This window comes from Monopterus albus, unplaced genomic scaffold (assembly GCF_001952655.1).
Source record: "Monopterus albus unplaced genomic scaffold, M_albus_1.0 scaffold253.1, whole genome shotgun sequence".
In the NCBI taxonomy this organism is placed as follows: domain Eukaryota; kingdom Metazoa; phylum Chordata; class Actinopteri; order Synbranchiformes; family Synbranchidae; genus Monopterus; species Monopterus albus.
In genome coordinates, this window is record NW_018128133.1 from 238,598 (window position 1) to 259,959 (window position 21,362).

Here is a 21,362-nt window from a genome sequence, read left to right on the forward strand (position 1 = left end):
CCCCCCCCCAAAAAACACAAGCAATCCCTGGATCCAAAACAAATCAGTCTTTCAGACTGAAATGGGGAGACTTAAATTCACTAAGAACAATAAAAAGTCTAAATAACAGTGATTTGTGCCTGTAGTTTTTCAGGTCTTTTCATTCAGGTCCTGTGATTATTACCTAATCAGAGGTCAATGACTACACAAGCTGTGATAAGAATAATAAACATGATCTGTGCGTCAGCACCGGAAACATAACCACAAGATTAAACTGGGTAGCATCATAAAGAGGCCAATTAGAACATGGGCTCGGAAGATTTAGAGTGCCAGAGATAAAGAAAGACACCAAAGAAGACGTGAGAAAAGAATAATTAACAAGTGCAATGATCAGTGTGGTATCCTTGTTGGGAAATTACAAATTTAGCCTTAAAAACAATCTGTTCCGATTTGCCTTTCTAATGCAATGAGTTCATGTCCATGTGAAGTTAAGACAAAGACAGAAGCCACATGGTCGCTCAATGAAATAAAGGCAGTGAGGCAGCACCGAGGGTTTGCAGGCATCCAGTAATGGGAGCAGGTTGTTGGTCACTTTACCTTTTGACTGTCCAGCCTCAGCCAGTGGACACCCTGTCTTGTGTAACAGACCATAGAGCTCATACTTGAAGTGAGGCTCAGTGGGCCCATAACTGTGTCCAGCTCTGTTAGCATACCTAAAACACACATTGGAAACATTACTCAGCATAAATATTCAACATGGTCCATTTACCTTCATTAACAAGGAGGGTTATAAATAACATCTCAAACATAAGCTGCTCCCTCATGGCAGCTATAAGAAGTGCATAAGAACACACCCTGACTTTTACTTCTGAATATTTCTAATGTTCTGGTGCTCCCTTTCCAAGGCTCACTGGACATTTTACAGTGTCCTGTAGAGTCTGACCCCGGTACCACTATCTTTGGCATTCTCTCCTGTCCAGGACCAAACAAGGTTGACCTCCTTACTAGCTCCACGTTATCCCATTCCCACTGGACTGGGGACTAGGTCTGAAACCTGAAAGAATCACCTCTCCCACTTAAAAGTCAATGAATATCTTATTATTAAAAGGTGCGGCTCTTTTTTGAGAAACCTGAAACTCATAAATCAACGTCCAACGTTACAGATTCACATTCTCGTTTTGAAATTTTAATAACACATTTTAACTCCAATACATCTCTACACACATATGAACGTCTCCACACCATGGTGTGCATCATGTAAAACACCTTCTCTTTTCCATCCAGTCTTACCGCTGCCATTGTGCGCCAGCTCCTCCGCCTGCTCCCACATGTCATGAGCGCTCAGGAACAAAGAAGTGATGTTGACATAGGTGAGCACAACTTGTTCAATAACCCGAGGAACTGCCACAATGCTTCCAGCAGGGTCCACAGCCGACCCACTGCCTGCTCCAACGCTGAGGTTGAAGCCAAGGCCTGAGCTGGTGGATGTGTTGACTGGTGACGGCATGCTGGGCACAGGGGATGTGGTGTCTGTCACTCTATAGAAGACAGGTTGGGGGGGGGGACAAAGTGGACTATGACAGCTTAGTGCTATATGCACAAACAGCAGATGTGTATGTAAACTAGAGGACTTACTTTGAAGTTAAGACAGAAGGATCGTGTGTAGCCTGAGCAGAGTTCTGCAAGAGATGCTTAATCAGCAAAACAAAATATTAACGGTAATGTGCGGACACACTTTCCGATACCTTAATACTTACGTTGAAGTGATCAGTGAGCGTCTTGGAATACTTGAGTGCAGTTTTGTGTTTGTGGCGAAACATAGTCATCTGCAGCAGAGACTGGCACTTCAAGCTACAAGACAAGAAAATATTATTCATAACAGAGTATGTGCTCTAAATCATAAAGCAAATATATTAATAGTGTTAGTCTCATTAAATCCTGGTTTCAAAGACCTTAAACATGAAAAATTTAAAAAGGCATAAGGTAAAAAAAAAAAACTAACATATAAAACAAGGCCTTAGGTAAGACAAGACAATCTCAAAACATATTGGCAGTAACAGAGTAGTCCTTGAACAAAAATATTACAAAAGCAAATAGTCATTTGAATTTTTAAAATGAATTCATAACGGGCCTGTACAGAATCATATGAAACTATGAAAAAAAATGTTTTTTTAACATACATTTCTCTCATCCCCTATGGTATATAATCTTTTTGTGACCCTGACATTTTTTAAAAGCCATGCAAAAGCAAAATAATATTTGTTAAAGGAACTTCTCATTTAACACCACTTTCACTAATGATATACATGTTTTCAGAAACAGGATTAATTCAGTAATGAAAATTAGTAAATATTATACTGATTTTATGTTCATGCAGAACATGATCTACACTAAAATGCAAAGAATGTTCAGATGTGTAGACAATTTACCAAACAAAACAAATTTAGCTAGTATACACTAATGTTTCGATAAATACCTAAATAAAAATATTGTATATGTTCTTTCATTTCTTGTTTTTCATATTTGTGAGAGCAGACTATTTGTTGCAACTCTGTAAATTGAGAACTTTTATTTTAGTTTTCACATGCAACAATTTGGAGATTTCTCCATTTTCAGCTAATTTAACATTATAAATCAAACGTATAGGACTTGAAATCAGTCAGATGGGCAGAAGTATTAACCTCCCTACAGCACAAAGAATCACCTAGACCTCACCATAAAGCTAAAAAGTCCTTTTCTGAGGATGGAGTTGAGGGATCCACCAAGGTTTTAAGTTTCAGCACAAACCTGTGAAAGTGGAAAATTTGGCAGTTAAACTAAAGCATGAATCTAATTTATTAAGGAGCCAAATCTGTCATGTTACAACTCGGTGTGTGTAATACAAAAAGGTAGAACAGCCAAACCTGCAAACTAATAGGTACAAACAACCACTACAGCAGCAGTGCATGTTCTTACTTGAGCAGTTCTACTGTCTCTGAAAACATGGTGTAGGAAGACCCTGAAATCTGTGGATCTTTCTCCATGGCAATGCCACTCTCAACAAAGTACATGGCTGCATCCAGGTAGGTGAAAGCTTTACTAAGCTTATCAGACTATAGAGAGAGAACAAACAAACAATTCACTTAAGAGTTACTGTGCATACAAAGGGGAAATGTTATTAAAGTGAATGCAAAACTAACAGGAGAAGAGAAACCTACCTCTGCATCTGCTCTGTGCTTCAGACGTTTGGCCTCCTTTATGTAATACTTCACCGGATACTGCCTGTAGGCAAAAGAAGCAGGATTAGGTAAATAACAATAATATATAGCTAACAGTTACTGAAAAATAAATTCACTAAAAATAAGAGTAAGAATAGAGTTTACTAGTATAGTACAATTTTTAAATGTCAAAGTAACTAAATGACCATACCATCTGACCAATCTTTTCACCCCCCTCCCCTCTCCTAAATATTAATATCCCACACACAAGATTTTCTGTGCTGTAAAACTGCATACTGACTCCAGAGTTGGTCAGGAGAGCTGTCCTTACAGGCATTAACAAACACACATACACAACCAGACAACACCTGCTAACAGAGGAAATGGCACATTTTGGGGAGAAAATTCAGCTTGGTCCAGATACAAACAGGTTTTGGGGGGTGGGGGTGGTGGGATACAAACTGACAGTAAATGTTGGAACAACATTTCCAACCCAACAGGCCTCCAGAAAGGAATCTTACCGGTCTTCAAATCTGAGCAAAGGCCTGTTGGTCAAAGCTTCCCTGCTGAGTTGTGAGGCTGACGGGATGGTAAGGCTGACCTTTGGTGGCTTCTGCTAGGATAACAGCATTTGGTTAAGATGTGAACAATATCTACAGTTGTGTAAAAGGGAAAAGAAGCAAGGCATTAATTTAATATTCATAAGCTCACAGTTACCTTTGCATTGTTTGAGTGATCTGGGTGTTTTACACTGCTCTTGTGCTTGCGGGAGTCCTTGCTCTTTGCAGCGTCCTTACTGGACTGCCTCTCCCCAGAGTTGCATTTATCCAACTTTGAATCTTTAGCAGTGTCCTTAGGCATCAAAGGCTGCTGCACGAGTACCAGATTTTTCTTTGCCTTTTTTCTCCCGCGGTGCTCCGCTGGATTGTTGGAACTCCTGTAAGCAAAAATTAGACAATTTGTGTGATCTGCCTGAACTGGCTCACACAAAGCGACAGTGAAGAGGACATTCAATTTAATAACATTGTTATTTCTGGTAAAAACAAGCACTGAATGCCTCTGATTTAGGGGACCTACTCCAGTTTGATAGAAGCATGAGTTGAGGAGGTATTCATGTTTTCCAGCTTTCGTCTTTTCCTCACGGGACTTTTCTTGTCTACCTCTGCCTAGAGGACAGCAAATCACATTGAAAACAGAGGGTTTTCACCATGTAAATGTATCCATGCTAACTAGAACTGCTCTAGACCCTCATTTCTTACATTTTGATGTATATTCTTTGTGCAGGTTTTAGTGCGTTTGTGTTTTGTAGAAGCACCACTGCCTTTCCCGTCTTGCTCGATAGCCAGCTTTGATCTCTTTGCTTTGTTGGGCATTTCCTGGTTTTTGCCGGGGACTCTAGAGAGCAGTCTGAGATTGATCTTCACAAGCAGGGACGTGGTAGGCCTGTCCCGAGAAGCTTTGTCTGCATGCCCAGTCTTCTCCAAGTGCTTGTGGGTGATCTTGATGGCCTTCTGGCATTTGGTCTCTGCCTTAGGTTTGCTACAACCGATTCTGATTGGTGGAGCAGGAGACAGCTGGTCAGGCTGAGCAGGACTCTGGGCGGGGCAGGCACAGGGGTTGGGATATCTCACACCACAAGATGGACAATGACCATACAGGACTAGTGTGACTTCAGGCTCCAGCTCTGATTCAGCTTTCCGCTTGTCAAGCGACACATGTTTAGAAGTCCTCTTAATGTCTCTTTTAGTGTCACTGCTGTCTTTGCTTTTCTTGAAATGTGTCGTCTTCGTCTTTACCTTGGGCCTATCTGTGAAACATGGGTCTTTCACTCGTGTGGCCACAACATCCTCACACTTCACACTGACAACTGCTTCACTGTGATCTGGGCAAGTTGCCTTCACTGGTTTTGAGGAGAATGTACTGCATGAAAGTTTCTTGGAGTCAAAGGGAGATTTTTGGCTACTGTGTTGGCAACAGTTGTCCTGCGGGCTTTTGCTGCCCTGCTGAGGGTTGCCACTGCACTCTTTTTGATGAGAAGAAGGCTTGGATTCTGTGGTGGGGTCGACCACATCTACACCGGAGTGCTTGAAGCTTTGACTGGGTAGTGGCTGTTTGTGAGTAGGGCTCACAGAGACAAGTACGCTGCCTTGACTTTCACTGCTGTTCTGCTGATTGGATCTCAGCCTGTTCCCCAGCTGCCAGTCACAGCGGCTCACTGCCGGAGCATCAGGCTATGAAAACACAAAAATATCATGTAAAAAAAAAAGCAAACAAAAGACCAGGAAAAGTGAGTGAGTCCATTATTCAGTCTTACAAAAGGGACAAAAAAGCAAATTACCTCAGTTTTAACTGAACTGCTCATGCAGGGCTGAGGTGGCTCCTCAGTGGGGTTTTCACTGTCCAGCTCTGATCTTGAACTACTCTCTGTGTCGCTGGAACTGGTGGACTCTACCCCGCTGAAATGTGCTGCTGCAAGTAAACTGCAGCGTGTACGCACACACACCACGATAATATCCATTAGAATGAAATATACAACATTGTGGCATACATGCACAGGCTTAGCTGGTAAAGTGCATGTGGCAAGACAAAAATAGTTACATGCACATCATCCATTTAAAAGATCATCAATAAGTAAGGTAACACTTGCACACTTCCTCCAAAGCCAGAGGAAGTGCACGTGGCAAACATGATGTACAAAGGAGAAACTAACAATTTAAATATCTGGTGTTTGTTTTTTGTTGTCCAGAAATGTTTATGAAAATATTTGTAATATAATTCTTTATCTGCAATGTCTTCTGATTGTGTGAAGTGTAAACAGTCCGTTAATCTTCATCAGTGCTGTGTCAGAGGCCTTGATGAAGCCGGCTTGATTAAACTGCACAGAAGCTGCAAGTCTTCTTCAAGTAATTAACTTTCAGTGGTTCTCATGTCATATCTGCAGCAAAGTTTAGAAGATCTTTTTGAAATTAGAGCCAAAAAAAAAAAAAAAAAGTCTTTTAGAGGAGCCAAGTCACTTACGGTGAGGAGGACTTCTGCTGGTTGAGCTGGGATGGATCTGTAGAAGAGTTTTCACAGCTTTCTGGAAAGAAAAAAAAGCAATGAAAACATTAGTTGAACAAAAGAAACAACATCGCTCAACACCAATGTGGATTTGGCTCCCATATACTGCAGCTGAGGTCTTTTTAGACAACTACCTGACTGTCTAACCTGCTGCTAATTAGTATGTAGTCAAAAGTGATGCTTGCTGGTAGATTCAACTATTTTTATGCAATATATCTGAACATATGATCTAATGCACCACTGCTGTGAAAGGAAAACCAGTGCAAATTAATTACTGTACATCTACAGATTCCTAAACGGTGCTTAAACCAAGCTCAAACTGCTCTCACTAAAGAGCCGTAACTGTTGCAGAAAACTGTAAACCTGAGCACAGAAATTCATTCTTGAGTTATTAAAATGTGAGATTTGGGGCAGCACTTATTTTCTGGTATGTACTATATGACCAGTAACAGTAGTGCTGACACACCTTCTAATGCTAGAAACTTAAAAGTCAATGACTGAAAGAAATGAGCAGAAATCAATAGATGGATGAAAACAAGCCACTTGTGGAAAAAAATAGAAAGACATTTTACATGTTTTTCTCTTAGCTGAGGTTAGTTTGAGATAGAATTGCAGGGTTGTTTCTCTCTGGCATTTTGTGGTTAGTTCACAGAAGAGGACACTGTGGTTGCACAGGCAGGCTTAAAACGCTGCTTTCTACAGTCCAATAAGCATGTTTCATGATCAATCTACTGACTAACCCTGATTTGCATCAACTGTTGATTTTCCATGATAAAATAAACTATAATTTCAACCCAACTGTTTTTTCTTTTCTGCCTCTTGTTCTGTGCTGGTTTCATTCCCTTATTACTCACTTTGTCCTGGACATGAAGAGACATTCTCTGCTTCCTGTGGGAGAAGGAAAAAAAAATATTGTACAGATTTGTACATTTGCATCAACAGCTATAACAAGTGTGTTAACAAGCACGTAAACAGATCAGTCTTTAGCCTTTGTATGTTATAACCTTATATCAGTAAGAGTACATTTATAGAGCACTTTTCATTAGGACAAAGTGCCTCAGTAAACATCTGTTTTTAGACCAGATTTTAAAGCCTTCAGGGACAGCAGAGGATGTAAGCAGCATATGAGGGAATTTCACTGGCAGGCTGCAGTAAGGCAAAAGGCTTTGTCACCACTTGAGCCTTAATGCAACTACTGTAGGATGTGATTACAGGTTTGGAGAGTGAGAAGCTCTTTGAGATGGTGGTGGGGGGGGGGGGGCCATGGATACACTTGTGAGTCAGGAGTAAGCCAATTTAGTCAGCCCTAAAGGCAACAGGGAGCCTGTAGAGATAAAGCAAAACAGGAATGACATGTGGTGTTTCTTGCTCTCATAAAAAAATCTGGCCATACTGTTTTGAATGTCGAGACATGTAGCTTGTCTAAAACTACAAAAAAAAAAGTCATGTTTTAAATCAGGGGTTCAGCAAAAATATTAAAATTTAGCCAAGAGTTTTCTGCTGCAGCTGGCAAGTCGACCTGATGATGAGGAAGGCCAATGAAAAACAGTGGCACCAGGCAACTGCCACAGTCTCCCTCCATCACATCATATAATTGAATCTTAATCTGGCAAAATCAGATAAGGACTTTTGTGTTAGAGGCTACAACACTGGAAAACATGCACTTCACTTGGCTGACTTGGACTTTATTAAAGCATGGCAGTGGCTTCATCTGCAATAAAAAAAAAAAACTAATGTTTCACAAGAACTGGAGTTTAGTTTCCTATCCAGTTTTAAACTGGCCATCATCAGGAAGGTTAATGTTACAGGGCAAACCTGGCTGGGAACAGGAACAGTGCAGTCATGAACCCTCCTCCTATGGGCAGTGAGAATAAAGTCAAGATGGATTTCAACCACTCTCAAGCTCTTACCTTGGCTGAGGACAGGGACTTTGAGGATTCATCTGTGCTAGGTGTGTGTATAGCTGTCAGGAGGGGGGGCCATGAGTGGATCATTTCCTGTGGAGGGGAATAAAAACAATGGGATGCATAGACAGCCTAACAACAAAACACTGTATAGGATGCACTCTCACTGGTGTTTTTTTTTTAACTGGACAACAAAGTCAGTCAAACTGTCCCCACACAAATGTCAGATTTACTGCAGTAACAGGTATATCATGGATCTTTTTCTTTGCAAGTTGAACATCCATCCTCATAAATACACTTGTAATTCCAGTTTCTTAAAAGTTCAAATCCTGCATTGTTTACATCCATGTCTAAAGGCAGACAGGCAGTCATCTTCCTTCCTGCCTTTGCATGCACTATTGGCATCATGCACCTATATGAGGACGCACGGGGCAAACAAACTATGGAAGCACAAATGAAGAAGTGGCTCCATGCAAGTATTAGAGGTCTACTCCCCCAGTTACTTTTGCATGCAGACATACATGTTAATGCTACTTGCATGAGCTTTGTGCATGTGAATCAGTAACCATGTGTTTGCTGTGCCAATGACAAGCAGCTTTCCAATGAGCTACTCAAACATAAGTTGTAGTTACACCCTTGCTATAATTACATAATTATGATAGCAAAACAGTCAACCACAGATCAGAATTAAAATTTTTGAACTTACCCTTAAGATGTCTTCAACAGCCTGAGCTTCATTTGTCTTTGTCTGTAAAAAGAACAGGAATGAGTTCCTGGAAACCTACATGCATTTACAAGCTGAAGACCAAGCACAGGAAGATTTATTTGCCAAGATCAAAACAATGAGAGAAAAAAAAACATTAAGAAAAAAAAAAACAAAACCATTAAATCTGCCTTTATACAACCCTCATTCACATCTCCAGTCACTCCCCCTTGAAATAAAATAAATGTTATTTATCTAGAAATCTGCTATGTGGCCAGTGCTAATCACCAGTAGGTTACGTATGTATGGAATTAAATTATGTAAGAGAGAACCTCAACAAAAATGGAATGATCAAAACATGAGAAAGACCTTTCAGTACAATGCAGTCTTATACCACATCACTACCAACTACAGTCTCAAACACTAGTGGTGACACAATACCGCATATTGGACCAACCACAACATCAAGTAAGTGCTGTGTGTGAGTGAGTCAACAGGCTGTGTTTCAGTTTGTGTTCAGTGCTCTTTCAGTTTTTCCTTCTGAATGGACAATGTTTGCGATAAGGTCACTGTGAATGGGCCCCAGAGCAGTTATGTAAGTTGGTGACAAAGCTCATTTATTGTTCTGTTGAGCCCAGGGGTGAAGTTATCAGAGGCAGTCGAGGTCACTCACACACATACAAACCACAAGCTGCTTGCTACATGCACCATACTATGACATGCACCATACTATGTACCAGAATAAGACGTGAAACATGCTCAAAAGAGCATGGTGGATAACTGTATGTATTAATCAACTCACTTGAGATATTAATGCACAGATATTAAGAGTGCAGCACAGTGGCCCTATAGTGGAAAACAAAGCTCCCCTTCAGTTGCATTGCTTTTCTCAGTTATGCCCAAAATCAGATCCAAAACATCCTCCAATTGATCTGGAGGCTACAGAAACATACCTGAATGTGCTGTAAATACACAAGTGTGGTTTATGTATGGCCCAGTGCAGATGAAGTGCTAATCTTAGGAATAAATGGTTGGTGAGAAATAAGGAAATGAGTCACTGTCTAGCTATCTTGCACTGGATTAGTCCCAGCAATGAAGACGGCAGCATGTTCAACACTGCAGTGCTGCTGCAGAACTGTAAGGAGGAGGTGTGGAGCACTGCAGGTGCAAGAGTTGTGTGTATGTTTCTGTGTGACAGAGAACAAGACTGAACTGGAGCTAAACCAAACTCTTCAAAAGAAAGTCCAAGATCTGTTTAAATGCCAGAACACTCAAGCTGCAATATCAAAACTATGAGGAGGTTTCAGAAAACATCCTAAAAATCAGCTGACACACATTATTAGGACATATGACAACAGTCCTGAGAATTAATAAGTAGGGCATCCCTTTTCCTACAGAATAACGTCCCCCTAGTCTCTGGGAGCACCACAGGAGCGATCACGTCATCGTAAAACAATCATGTACAATACATCGTAATACGTTACTGAACAGGAAAACAAATTGCCAAAATGGCCAACTCATTTTGTCAAAAGTTTACAGCATTTGTTTCTAGAAAGCTTAAGTAAAACCAGAACTGCCAGATTCATAATAAAAAAAAAAACTTACCAACATTTATATTTCAAATTATTAAAAATCTAGCCCTGCAACATAAACTTGCACACTAGCAGATCATGTGGCACACTCCATTTGTCTTGATAGAAATGGTACTTTTTGGGACCATTACCCATTTAATAGTTCTGTGCCCTTGTAGTGGTGTCTATGAAATTACTGGTCATTCATTCATTCATTCTAGGATAGGTCTGGTTTGGTGTACCATCCCTTAGTCATAGGCCTAGGTTGAGGTCCTCCCATGATGCTCTAAGCTCCTCTCCTCCCGTCTTCCTTTGATTTTTATATGCCACCATTACATGTCTCTAATTTTGTGCCCTCTCTCTCTCTTTTCTCTACCTTTCTGCAGGTATCCCTGGCTCTGGAGCTCTATGTTTGTTTGTTGTGTCCTGATGCTTTTCTTTCTTTTCTCTCTCCTCTATCCACTCATCCCAACCAGTTGAGGCAGAAGAGCTGGGGTCTGTCGGATGTTTCTTCTGTTAAAGGGAGTTTTTCCTCTGCACTGTCGCCAAGTTCACGGGGGATTTGCTGGGGTTTCCCTATAATACTGTAAGATTTAGACCTTACTATGTAAACATATGTCATCAGTCAAACACACAACTGAGCACGACTAGTCCAGAAATAAACTTCTGCTCTCAACACAACAATAATTCAACGTTTTGGGAAAAACATTTATTTGCTTTTATTCTCAAAACCACATTAATGTCAGTGGGCTAAATATAAAGATAATGGCAGCAAGCACTTAATTTAGCACAATCATTGCAAAAAAAAAAAAAGGGGGGGGGGGGCAACAAAAAGGGGCTAGACTGGCTCTGTCTGAAGGGAACAAACTCGACTTACTAGCACCTATGAAGCTCACTATTAAGGATACCTTTCCCTTTTCCCAATCACTGTGCCAAACTAAGTTAACCAGCTGCTGGCAGTAGCTTCATATTTACTGTACAGGCATAAGACTGGTAAGATAATATTCTCACCTCCAGAAATTGTGGCAGTATCTTGGTTTTATCCGGGATAGACTTGTTAATTACCTCTGGTAGAGGTACATATGGCTCTGGTGAAGGCTTTAGTTCAGGTGACTCGATGACCACCTGGTCCTGACCATCCATGGGCCTCACATAGGCTGTTGGCTTCTGAGTCATGACTACACTTGGCTGCTTAGAGGACAGGAGCAGAGGGAAAGTCTGTGAAGCAAGTGCGTTAGTCTTGGGAGCCTGAGGCAGAGATGCATCTTTTGGGGACTGCTTAACGTTCAGTGTGGAAACATCAGTGGTGCTGGCAGACGCAGAGGGGTCATCTGTGGACCCTTGAAGCTGATTTCTATTAAACATGTCTGTAGTGTCTGTGTCAGCATTATCGTGCTCACTGGAATGTAGGAAGGCAAGCGGCTTAGCATCAGGAGACAGAGGGGACATTTCCCGTGGAAGGCTGACACACTCACTGAGGTGTGAGATGGCTTCATTCTTCTTCTGTTGACTGGCCAGACTGTGGTTCAAACAAGATTTTAAAGTAGATACATGTCCATGCTGGGTAGGAGAAGAAGAGGCAGCAGATGTTCTCACTGGCTGAGAGGAGTAACTGTTAGTAGGGGGGCCTTTTTGGCTTTGGGTGGACATGTAATTGACCTGGTTGTGGAATGGAAGTTTGGTTGATTTATCAGGCTCACCCTGATCTGGCTGTGAGAAGGTTACATAAGTAGGAATAGGCAAAAGCTCCATGGCACAGGGATTATTCACATCTTCATAACTGCCCAGCATCCTCTGGATTCGATTGGAAAGCTCATCCCCTTTGTTTATCTAGAAAAAAGGATAAACATTTCGCTATGTTAACAGTGAAACCTCAGCTTAAAGGATGAGATAGGTCATTTTCTATATTAATACAGAGACAAAAAGCAACAATGAATTGCCTCCAGTCATGTTTAATGCCTATTTCTCCTCTCAGGGGTCACATAGGCTGCCCTTTATGGAGGATGTAGCCTGAGAGAAGAGTGCAGGCGCAAATCCAGCATCTCCTCTGCACATTTTTAAAGTAAAAATATTATCAAATGTTTTACAGTTATTTCTACACACACTAAACTTGGCCATTACTCAAAAATAATAGAAACAGTTAATTTATATTGGTAACTCACATAGCCTTTAAATAGTTTTAACTACGTACCATTATCATGGAAAGCACAATAAACAATTTCATCATAATTTCTTATTTGCTAAATGCTTCATCTACCATTTTTTCCTCAAGGTTTTCCAGTGATAATAATTAAGGTAAACCTTTATGTCTATATTAAATGCCAGGTCTTCATTTGTCAACAGACACGCTGTAGGACAGTAAACAGTTTATACTGATCATACTGGACAGACATTTGTGAGGTAAAGAGAGCTTAAAACTGTTCCTCACACATACTTGAAATGCAATACTGAATGGTACCGAACCTTTACAATTTCTTAAAAAAAAAATAAGACCAAGCATTTTATTATGGGTAACAACTACAGGAAAAAAAACAAAACAAAACGGAGTGTTGTTCTGTGAGCAAGTCACTATACGAGTCTTTACCTTGTATGGTTCCCCAAAGAGTGGCACATTCACAGGGTTGAGGTCTTTGGTGTGACTGGTTTCTTGGTTTCTCTGTTCCCATGCTCGGAGGCGAAGGAGGTTCCTTTCTTCATTGTGTACACTGTAGAACATTACAAAGAAAGAAAGCTCTTAAATGAAAGCTGCATGTGGAAATACATCATTTCCAAATCCCATCATCAGACTAAGAGTGATGACATGCCCCATGTTTGGCCAATGAGACTGCGATACGGCCTCTTCCTTACATTAGCATTTTGTATTCATTTTAAATTGTTGTATGACTTTACACACTGATAAACCCCTCGAACAATGAATGTGATTGATACTTATGACAAAATCAGTTTTGGCTAAAGACACCAGAAAATTTAAAGACTACATCTTCATCACAGACTGATCCACCCGAGGGTGCAGAGCAGAAGTGTCCAATGGGAGAACACAGCGCCCATCATTTCTGCAGACAAGTGTAATTAGACTCACAGATGCCATGAGGATTCACCACAACATTGACATCTGTTCTCTCTAGTCCCCAAAGATGACATGCAGCCCATACAGACATCAAATGAATATCAACAACTAGTCCTGATATGATACAAATGGGGAAAAAAAGTGCTTACTCATGCAAATGATACTTTGGAAGAACAGATGACTTCAGACTTTGTTTAATACTTTAAACAGACTAAAATGAACCAAACACTTAGGTATCCACATTCTGAAATTTGTGGCTTTCTTCCCAAATTACAGTGTTGATCATCCTCACTTATAACAACCCCAATGGGATGCTTCCATGGCAACAAGTGAGACAACACAGATTTGGGACTAAGCCAAACAGGTGAACACTCACTCATTAATTTGCCAAACTGCTAGGACAGCGCAATGTGGCGTCATGCGCCCAGGTTACCCAGTGGTAAAGCATTCAACATGATTCATAATTGACACCATACAGAAACTGAGAGATATCAGGGGTTAAATATAGATTAAGCTGGAACTAAACTGTCTAGAATTAGTACTCACACCTAGCAGTGATTTAATCTTCATACTGAGTAAACCCTGTAATCATTTAGCCCAGTAATTAGTTGCATCTGCACTAATGCTTCTTTTAACAACAAAGTTAAATGAACCCCTTTGGCCAACTGTCAGCGATTCTGAACAGTCTGCATGGTACAGCTTCATCAGTGAAAAATAAAAGTTTCCTTATTAAAGAAAGCACCTACATCATTTAGAAAAACAACCTGTTACACAGTGGACTGCAAAGCAGCATGAGACAGCAGCCACAGAATCTGGAGAGACAAAACACTTCATGATGAAGTTTCTGCTGGTTGCATTTTGCAGAAATCTAAATTTTGTGCAGAGCAATGCAATTTTATGAAAAATGGAAGAAGTGAAAAATGCTATCAGTAATATTCTCAGTCATGCATAATGTAGTACATCAAATCTATCAAACAATGGACACAAATGCTTTCCTCTTCACGCTGCCTTTGTTACACAAAGTACCCCTGGGTTAAAGTGCTACTTTTGCTGTCTAACACCTAGGCTATATGAGAACACATCAACTTATATATTTGTTGCTTTCAATATAACAGAGTACAACAAGACTCGGCTACCAAACACTGCCAGCAGGACCACAGGAAACAAAGCTGTTAAGGACACATTCTTAGGCTATCACTCTTAAGAAAACAAAGCAACATCAGGGGTGGGGGGGTTCACTAACGCTCATTTAATATCTTCTCTCAGATAATAACATAACCCCTGAGGGGCCAAGAGAGGCCAACTGTGAGTGACATATACTGGGTGCTCATTATAATGCAGGCTAATTTTATTCTTTAACCAGCTACAACATCATTTTTGTTTTAATTTTATATTATATTTGCTATGTTTTAAAAAAATTTAAAAAAAAACTTCCCAAACAGATGATTAATATTAAAAACAGGAAAAAGATTTTTTACCTGAATCTGCATTTCTCTGTTGAGATGCATGAGCATGCCACAGCTTTCTGTCTGCGTTCTCAATTATATTTTATTTGCCTTTTTAACAAATAACACTTTTTAGGGTGGACTGCAAAAGATGCTCAGAGGATCATTCTTTGTTCTCCAGCTGCCACTGAACCCCGAAAGCGGGTTAAGCCTCTGCTTTATGTTTAGGGCTGTAGCAGTCATTTCCATTAACTTAATTTAGTTCCAATTCACAACAACAATCGTCTCGGGGCACTTTACATAATCAGGTACAGACCTTACTCTATTAAATGAAAACCCAACAAATCCCCCCCTTGAGAAAGCACTTGTCAATAATCCATTAGAAAATCGACAGAAATGTTGTTGTGAATATGCTAATCAATTAATAATTTCAGGCATTTTTTTCAAGCAACAATGCCAAATATTGCTTCCACCTTCTCAATGTGACTGATGCTCTTATGATTGTTAATATTTTCTGGTTTTGGTCTGCTGGTCAAATATAACAAGACACCTGAATACATCTCCTCCCGCTGTGGTCAATTATAGCCAATGGGGGGGGGTGGAATAGGTACATAATTGACAGGAAAACAGTGGACTAATTTTATTACTAAATAAAAACCATGAAAAGCGTTTGAGACAGACAAAAAGGTGTCTTCCTCAACAAACTGAAGGAAGACAAAGTGTCCTATTTCCTTCTCAGACTGTTAATTATATCCTAACCGTTGACAGTTGTGTGTGTCTCCCTTTCTCAAGTCACCGAGCCCCGACTTTGTGGGCGATTTGGAAAAAATACAAAAGAAAATTAAAGGGTCAACACCGAGTCAAATCCAGACTTTCGCTGTTATCTAACCAGTTAACCACCCGAATCCATATTAATTAGACATGGTGGCTGAGGTTCAATAGACATTCGTATGTATTAAAACATGTTAATTTATACGGAGTAGCTGCTATAAACAGCGGACCCGATGACCAGTTGGTGAAAATCACACCAGACTACTTTTCTCTCTCCAGCTGATTCCACTTCTTCCTCGAACTGCTTATCAGCTGAAACCCAGCCAGCCGGTTTTACATTAACCACAGAAAATCACCAAACCTACGCCACCTGCCTCCTATTACTTTCACAGAGTTTGAAACTTTGTGCATCGCTAGTGAGCAGGCTAACCGTACACAGCTAATTAACATGGGTTACCCTGGCTGCGAGGCGAGCTGCTAGCAGCTAGCCGCTGCTCCGTCTGCCTACCTTGGCCGAGGAGGCGCTGCTCCGTCTGCCTACCTTGGCTGAGATGCCATGGCGCCCCTCTCACAACAACCAAAGTTGGTTGTCATTTGTTTCTGCCACTCCTCGCCAAGGTGTTCCTCTCACTTCATACGCTTGGTCACATTGTTCATCCCTGAAGATAATGTATTAATTTAAACAAGCTGTCAAGCCTCCGTTGTTTTACAGTTGTCCGCTAACCGTGCGAGTCGGGGTTGTCCACTCTCTGCCTACTGGATTGTTCTACTGCAGGCGTCTGGGGACCAGTTTTATACACTCAATGCACCACAAACCTGTCAAGAAGTATCTCTAAGACGGCTGTGTTACTACTGAAGGAGTAAATATTATGTAAACATAACAGACGAGCCCACAGAGAGCTATACTATTTACTGTTTTTCTTCATCACGACAGTTTACTAAACTTTAGACCGTTACCCCTGCGTGACTGACATGGTACAGTCATCAGTATTTGTTTTTAATCACACTCCCAAAAGTTTTGTCTTTGCATCGCAAGGTATAAATATATTTCAGATGTTTTATATATGTTTAATATATGTAGATTTATTTATATTTATAGCGGTATATTATGGCACTATAAAGTTCAACCTTAACATGGCTTCAGTGGCTTAAAACTTACATCCAAACATATGTTTAAAAAGTGTTTTGACCATTTCACTGCTGAATTTGCTTCCTCGCATAAATGAATTCATTCTTGATATTTTATCTTTAAGGATTATAGAGGCTAATATGGAGGGAAATGTGAGCCACTTATACTCTCCAAAGCCTGTTAAATGAAGTCAAAATACTTTTCCAAAAATAGCTTAAGAGTGAGTATTATTTGGCTTTATAAAGCATTCTGTTAAATAGATAAATAAATAAATGTGTACGATAGCATACACATATCAGTCACAAGACGTCTGTCAAAGAAACATCTGATGTTTAAATTAAGATTTAGGATCTGTCAAAGGTCCAAGACACACAGCACTTTTGCTGTTTGAGTGTCTCATTGAAATACACAAATGGTATATGCCATTGTATTGGTGTAGATGTTTCAACTGTTTCGTCTTTATCAGGTCACCCCCCCACGCAGGTCACACGCACATACTACCCTGTGGACATCTTGCCATCCAGTGGTTGGACAGTGTAAAGAACTGCATTCTAGTACCAGTAGTTGACATAATGACCAGTAGGTGGCGATATATCGTTGCGGTAACAATAGATTAGATTAGATAGTACAACAAACCTAGATTAGTTTGACCACACAACCTAAAGATGAAAACTTCATATTTTAAAATAAGACTCATACATACTGACAGACACACAACAAATATGTAAAGTAACCTATCCAAATATATTTGTAGCATTTTAGTAGTAATATAGTATATGTCCAAAAATTTGTTTATAAAGTCTACAGTTTAGGTAGTGTACCAAATCTGTTAGCATATAGTGTATCTGTTTAGCAATTAATAGGAATTAGAGTTGCAATAATAATAGGAATAATTAAATTCGGTCAAAAATGTAAGCACAGTAAACATGGCACTGTGAAAGAAAATATAATTTTTAATATTGGTATAAACACATCTCATATTTACATTCTTCATTTAACAGGGAACCATTCCATCATTCTTGTTGCCTGTGAATAAATTCAGCAGGGCACTGACTATGTCCTGCAGATTTTCTTTGATGGTGATCCACATCTGCTTCTGTGCTCAAATCCCTTAAAAAGATCCTCACAACTAAAACAAGAATTAAGGCAAGCCTCTCTGACTTTCATTTATTCTGATTATAAAATATCTATATAAAACAGAAAACAACAAACAACAAAATAAAAACCATGCTTACAATAATAGGACATGCAGAATAATGTTCACCATACAATGTAAGTATATCATTTGGTATGTTAATAATTGGTAATTTGTCATATAGGTATCATAGTATTTACTGTGGCAATGAAAGCAGTCCTTAAGAGAATCAAAATCAACAACTATAAACAGCCTAAAGAATAGACACAAAAATAAAAATGCCTTTTTTTCAGGAAATCTGTTACACAAAACCTAGAAGAAACAAGTTGAAACTCTGGAGGAGCTTTTACACAAAAAGTCCAGAAGTGCGGATCATTTAGTGTATCATTAAAAAAAAAACGGTTTGCTTTGCAAAGGCCGTTGCCCTATGAACATTGTAAAAACTGAAAGCAAAGTCATTGTCTGGTCACTCAGGTAGTTAGTTATATGAAAGCAGAGACTGACAGACAATAAAACCAATCGAGAGAGGTGTAAGCCAGCAGTAAATAATTATGAATTAGTTATAGAGAATTGTATTGTTGCTATAGTTATGATGCAGCCAAGATTTCAACAGTCAAATGCAGTTATCACCATCGTGATTACCTTTATATACTGTTAAATCAACCTCACTGCAAACCAGTCATCCTCCTAGATTTTACAGTGGTGGAATGTAAAGTTAGGACATTTACTCAAGTATTTAAGAATGAATTTAAGGTACTTGTATATGAGTATTTCCATGTTATGAAACCTTGTACTTCTACTCCACTACAAACTATCTAACAGTATGTACACGTAGCGCTGAAATAATCCATCAATTAGCAACTATTTCAATAAAAGGTTAATCCACAATAAAAATCATTACTACTTGCAGCCTTAAATAAAACTGAAAACTGAAAAACTAAAAATTATGTAACCAGTAATAATATATTATTGATAATGTATCTATGATGTATACAGGGCCACCTTTCTGCAATCAGTACTTTTGCTTTTTAATGCTTCAATTACATTTTCCTGATTATACCTGCATACGTTTCTTTAAGTAACATTTAAAGCTACTTTACAGTGTGGTAATAGTACTTTTACCTATAAGTAAAAGGCCTGATAAGTGTCTTATGCACCACCTTGCTGGTTGGACTAATTAAGATCTCTCTGCCAGAAGGTGGCCAGATATGGAGGACACCTGAGAACCGGGGCGTCTTCCTGGGTGACAACCTGTATGCAGAGTGATGTCCCAGCCTTCCCCGTGCTGAAGTGCTCCCTGACATCGTAACGGAGGCCGCAGTTCTCTGCGAGTGTGGTGGGACTGCTGTCTGCGTGCAGAGTGGCTGCAGCGGGGGCAGTAACTTTGACTTCCAGCTGATCAGGCCCAACTGCAGTTAGATTCACAGGCAGCACCACGCAGGCATGCTCGAAGCTCTCTCCGATGGTGCATTTGAGCTCAGTAGACCAACAGTATTCCTCGAGGTCACCTGGGAAGTACAAGTACCGTATACTGTATGTGATACATAACACATGTCAGTCTCACTCAGGCAGTGATGAATTCAACAGAGAGAACTGCTTTCCTTGTGGATAATGTCTCAACGTTAAGTTAAGGTATTATATGGAGAATTCGCACAGCTTTAAATATGTAACTTGGCTACAAACTCCCCTCGAGCTGAAAATGTCACTGTGTGGCTCCTTACCTTCGGTGGCGTCTGTAAGCCGTATATTTTGATTGTGCTGGAGCAGCACTTTTTTGTGGTACGTCATCCCTGTGCACTCCATTAAACACTCCGTTAGTCCTTTAATAAGTTCACTCACTGGCCTGGGGAGCGGTCTCAGTATCGGCTCCTTCTCTGAACATTCAGCTGCCCCTACAGCCAACAGAAGTGGGGGCAGTATACTCAGGAATACTAACACGGTGAAATATCTAGACATTCCGTCCAGCATGAATACAAGATCGATTTGCTTGCAGTATTGAGTTACAGATCCGGATCTTGCTGTCCTCTTGTGGAGTTGTTGTTTTAATGTAGTCCGGGATCAATATTTTGCTTGCACAACTTGAGAACCATACGTTCAGCTTCCACTGCAGCCCGGAAAATATTTATACTGGTTTTGAGTGCACCTGCGCGCACAGCAGCCTGCAGATGTTGAAAGCTTCTTCTTAGAAGAGCCGCAGCAGCTCAGGTGTTTGGTGTGGATCCAGACAGGAGGCGTTCAGCCTGTGAGATGAGCTGTAGATCGACCGCGTCGTGGAAGCGCCCAGAGTTCAATGCGCAGTCACTGCGTTGTGTGCGTAAAGCGAAGAATGCGCTCTGGGTGCCTCACATGCATATAGCTGTTACTCCACCTGTGAAGACAGCGAGGCTGAATAAAACAGCCGCCTATCTGTGTCTCCAAGAAGACAAGTCCTTACGCGCAACATGTTGCCCTTCCCCTGACCCGCTCACGGCTTTCTGCTGCACAGTGCCAACTTCTTAATCTGCCCTTTCTCCTCCCAATCTTAATATGCAACAATGTATGATTTTTAAAGAGTCCACCCATCCACCCATGATCAATTCTGCTTAGAAGGCAGCAGCGCTAACCACTGCTCCACCATGCCGCCCCTTTTAAAGAATCATATTCATTTTAGTCACAAAAACTCGTAAAATAAAGTGAGAAAAGAAAAACAGTTTAAATCATCTTTATTTAGAGAAAATGTGTGTAAGAAATCACTGAATCTATGCAAATGATAAAGATGGCAAAGCAGTGTCATAAGCACGATAATCCATTTTGCATCTGATTGATTTGATGTTATAAATCACTCTGATAATAGTAATCCCATACAAAAGAGTAAAACACTGAATCGTGAGGTAACCTTTAACGTGAGTGTACACAGCCAAACAACAATCAAAATTAGTTTTTAACAAGTATTAAAAATTCAAAATTGAGAACCGTAATGTAATGTTCACTACTAAAGTTATGGTTTTGTTGGTTTTGCAGAGCAACATTGTCCCCTTTGTCTTTTCTACCAGTTGAAGCATGAAAAATGGAGCATGGCCAATGGACGTTTGTGGAAAAACACAACACAGATGTTGTTGATTCCAAGTGAAGCTGACACTAAGGTTAAGGTGCAGGGAGCAAACGCCCTGCAAAAAGCAAGACTGAAAACAACAAATGATTTCAAATCAAATCAAATCAAATTTTATTTGTATAGCGCCAAATCACAACAAAAGTCATCTCAGGACACTTTACAAAGTAAGGTCTAGACCTTACTGTTATCACTATTATTACATAGGGAAAACCCAACAAATCCCCCTTGAGCAAGCACTTGGTGACAGGTCGATGTGGCTGGTGACTGCTCGTCAGAGACGTAGAGCTCCAGGGCAACCTGCAGAAAGGTA

At 40.2% G+C, this 21,362-nt stretch overlaps 1 protein-coding gene across 4 annotated transcripts; it reads right to left on the bottom strand.

Annotated features, from left to right (window-relative positions):
- Positions 1 to 6: 6 nt before the first annotated feature.
- Positions 7 to 16,645, bottom strand: aff1 (AF4/FMR2 family, member 1). 4 transcript variants are annotated; one of them, XM_020621150.1, is made up of 19 exons: positions 16,239 to 16,645; positions 12,999 to 13,119; positions 11,426 to 12,244; positions 8,847 to 8,888; positions 8,147 to 8,233; positions 7,091 to 7,124; positions 6,195 to 6,255; positions 5,515 to 5,656; positions 4,436 to 5,407; positions 4,254 to 4,342; positions 3,894 to 4,113; positions 3,698 to 3,789; positions 3,177 to 3,240; positions 2,935 to 3,071; positions 2,695 to 2,766; positions 1,737 to 1,830; positions 1,615 to 1,658; positions 1,270 to 1,517; positions 7 to 692 (listed from the first exon to the last, which is right to left on the bottom strand). In XM_020621150.1, exons 1-19 carry the CDS (start codon positions 16,289 to 16,291, stop codon positions 568 to 570), a joined length of 3,516 nt encoding a protein of 1,171 aa, XP_020476806.1. In that variant the 5' UTR covers positions 16,292 to 16,645; the 3' UTR covers positions 7 to 567. The 4 variants fall into 4 exon arrangements, with proteins under 4 accessions (XP_020476806.1, XP_020476807.1, XP_020476805.1 ...); XM_020621151.1 differs by having other exon boundaries at positions 1,270 to 1,487; positions 3,698 to 3,792; XM_020621149.1 differs by having other exon boundaries at positions 3,698 to 3,792.
- Positions 16,646 to 21,362: the final 4,717 nt, after the last annotated feature.